Source organism: Morone saxatilis, unplaced genomic scaffold (genome assembly GCF_004916995.1).
Source record: "Morone saxatilis isolate NCDOM2014 unplaced genomic scaffold, NCSU_SB_2.0 Contig4, whole genome shotgun sequence".
In the NCBI taxonomy this organism is placed as follows: Eukaryota; Metazoa; Chordata; class Actinopteri; family Moronidae; genus Morone; species Morone saxatilis.
In genome coordinates, this window is record NW_023339984.1 from 18443371 (window position 1) to 18446403 (window position 3033).

The following is a 3033-nucleotide window of genomic DNA, read 5'->3' on the forward strand; positions in this document are numbered from 1 at the left end:
CGGACAACCAGTCCTGAGAACAAGAGCCGCATCCTCAGAGCGGGACAGAGAACAACCAGCAGCAGCCAGACGGACGACACAATGATGGCATGCATGGTGATGAAGAGGCAGCGGAGCCCTCTCACGCGCCCCCCTTAGTGCCTCCGTCTGCTCAACGGCGGCGCTCACACAGGCCTGCTCCTGCGTTGAGGACTCCTTATTTTGAAAAGGGGTTTACGAACCTTTTTAACTGCTTTTTGTATGTTTCATCCAGGGATGTTTCCAGAAAAGTCTTCGGAGGCATTCTGGATACAAAGCACAGCGTCGTTCTCTGTTTCGTCAGGTCTTCGTCGGAGTAAAGGGACGGCGAGTCCGCTGGTACCTCACTGAGCAGAGTGTGTTCCTTGGCAACCCGCTTCCACACATAAACAGCCACCGACACGTTGTCCAGCACCTGGTTTATCCTTCACCTGTGACTTCCTTGTGATCCCGTCCGTATCTCACCATCACGCACGTTTCACTTCTGGTTATCCGCCATGCTTCCACCTAATGTGACATGAAAAAAGTTTCCCGCGGTTACTAAACTTTCTGGAGTCGTTTTTTCCGATTATTTTGACAGCACCATTTGGAATGGCAGCATTGCAGTAAATGAATCCAGGACATCAATGATCAGATCACATCATTCTTCTGACCTGTAATTTCCCGTCAGTCTCCAGTGGGGACCCCGACACACTAACGTTACACAGCGGGGATAATTTAAGTATAAAATGAGGGTTGAACACTTTATCTGATTACTTTTCTGAACAACCTCCCTAATCACTCCTCCATTTGTTTTGCAGCAGCCTTCAGTTTCCGCGCAGGGGCAAAGGTTGCGGCCGACGGGTTGCGGTCGAGGGTGTGAGGGGCGTTGGCCTGTTTGTCCATTCAGTCTTTGAGCTCCCGCAGCAGGGAGAGTTTCCGATCGAGTTTCACTTTCCTGCTAATTGCTAACCTCAAACATCTCGACCTCAGCGAGTCTGGGGGAGTCGGCTGCATCCAGCGTCATTAAGGGGGGGTGGGGGGGGGCTTGGGGCGACAGGAGCTCCTAACACGGACCCGGCCTCAGGGGCCCACAGTAAAATAAACAACAGGTCAGTTATATCCTGGATTCCTTCAGTAGAAGTTCTCACTGAGGGAATATTTGTAGGAGAAATCTTTCTGCACTTTAAAGTTTCTTCTTGAGCTTGAAGTTTCATTACGGGTTGTAATCTCCAGATAAATTCTAGGCAGGCGGATAAATCTCCGGGGCCCCCAGGGCAAAAGTGAGCTGTGGGCCCCTCTCAAAATAACCTACGAATAACGACATTATACTTCTCATTATAGCCTGAATGATGCTAGTTAATCTGATAACGATACATCGGTCGATTTCTTCTAACATAAACACACAAACTTGTTTTTTAAAGGATTTTGAAGAATTGAAGAAAAATGTACCTGAATTTATGATTCCCTGTTAATCTACATCAATTGTTTGCTAACTAGTAACATCTGAAAACTAATGTTAGCGAAACATTAGCTAACTAACTAGATAATTAACTTAAGAGTCATCGATATTTAGTAGAGTTTTCACTAAGGACGAGTCAGCATGCTAACCTCACTGGATGTGTTCTGCACCCTTTACATAAAGCACCCGTTTGTCAGCACTTTAGTTTCACTGTGAATTCCTGTAGATCGCTTCTCACCATAAGCAGCGTTTATTTTTATCCGCATGTACCACCTAATGGACATGAAGTGGTACTAAACTCTGAGTATTCCGATTATTGTTGACAGAATGCAGCATTAAGCAGTTATAAATGATCCAGGACAACCAATTGATCAGATCAAAGTCAAACTCTTCCTCTAATTGCATGGCCTCCAGGTGGCGGACCCCGACACTAAAGGTTACACAGAGGAGATACCTATTTAGTATAAAAAGGGTTGAAACTTTATTTGATTACTTATTCTGAAACAAACCTCCCGAGAGATTTCATCTCTCCATAACCATTGTTTTGGCAGCAGCCTTCAGTTCCAGCGTGAGGTCAAGGTGGGGAGGGCCGTGAGGGGGTGTGAAAAAAAAGGGGGCGTTGCTGTTTGTCCATTCAGTCTTTTGAGCTCCCGCAGCAGAGAGAGTTTTCCCCCGATCGAGTTTCACTTCCTGTAATTGCTAACGCTAAACATCTGACCTGTCAGCAGTCTGGGAGTCCGGTCCATCCAGGTCCATTTAAGGGGGGGGGGGGGGGGGGGGCGACAGAGCTCTAACAGGGGCCTCAGGGGGCCCACCAGAAAAATAAACAACAGGTCAATTAATAGCCTGGATTCCTTCAAGTAGAAGTTCCTCACTGAGGGAATATTTGTAGGAGAATCTTTCTGCAACTTTAAAGTTTCTTCTTGAGTTGAATTTCGTTACGGGTTGTTAATCTCCAGATAAAAGCTAGTTAGCTGTTAGCCGATAGTTAGCACTTCACTTTAGGCCTCCTCTGCTGTAAATCTGTTGTTATTTGGAAGATTAAAAAAAGAGATTTGCACATTCTAGCAGGGCCGGATAAATCTCCGGGGCCCAGGGCAAAAGTGAGCTGTGGGCCCCTACTTGCCCCCATTTAGCAAAATAACCTACTGAAAGGACGACATTAATACTCTCCATTATAGCCTGAATGATGCTAGTTAATCTGATAACGATACATCGGTCGATTTCTTCTAACCATAAACACACAAACTTGTTTTTTAAAGGATTTTGAAGAATGAAGAAAAATTATCTGAAATTTATGATTCCCCCCTGTTAATCTACATCAATTGTTTGCTAACTAAGTAACATCTGAAAGCCTAATGTTAGCGAAACAATTAGCTAACTACTAAGATAATTACTTAATAATATTTTTTATTACGACGTTGTTAGTCAGAAGGAATTTACAGTTTAAAAGCTGTAAAAAAATAAAATAAAACTGTAAAAATAAACAAAACCCAAATTTTGAAATCCACATTAATGTTTCCTTCAAAATAAAATATTAGATCATCAACATTAACTGCCATATTGTCACATCT

The 3033-nt window shown here is 43.9% G+C and overlaps 1 protein-coding gene across 1 annotated transcript in view; it reads left to right on the forward strand.

Moving 5' to 3' along the window:
* The window catches only part of LOC118337965 (zinc finger protein 431-like), a 9801-nt gene that overhangs the window by 2262 nt on the left and 4506 nt on the right, over nucleotides 1–3033 (forward strand). The window contains exons 2-3 of the mRNA XM_035675122.1: nucleotides 12–96; nucleotides 254–374. Coding sequence (XP_035531015.1) covers nucleotides 12–96; nucleotides 254–374 — 206 coding nt within the window. The remainder of the gene's footprint in view (nucleotides 1–11; nucleotides 97–253; nucleotides 375–3033) is intronic.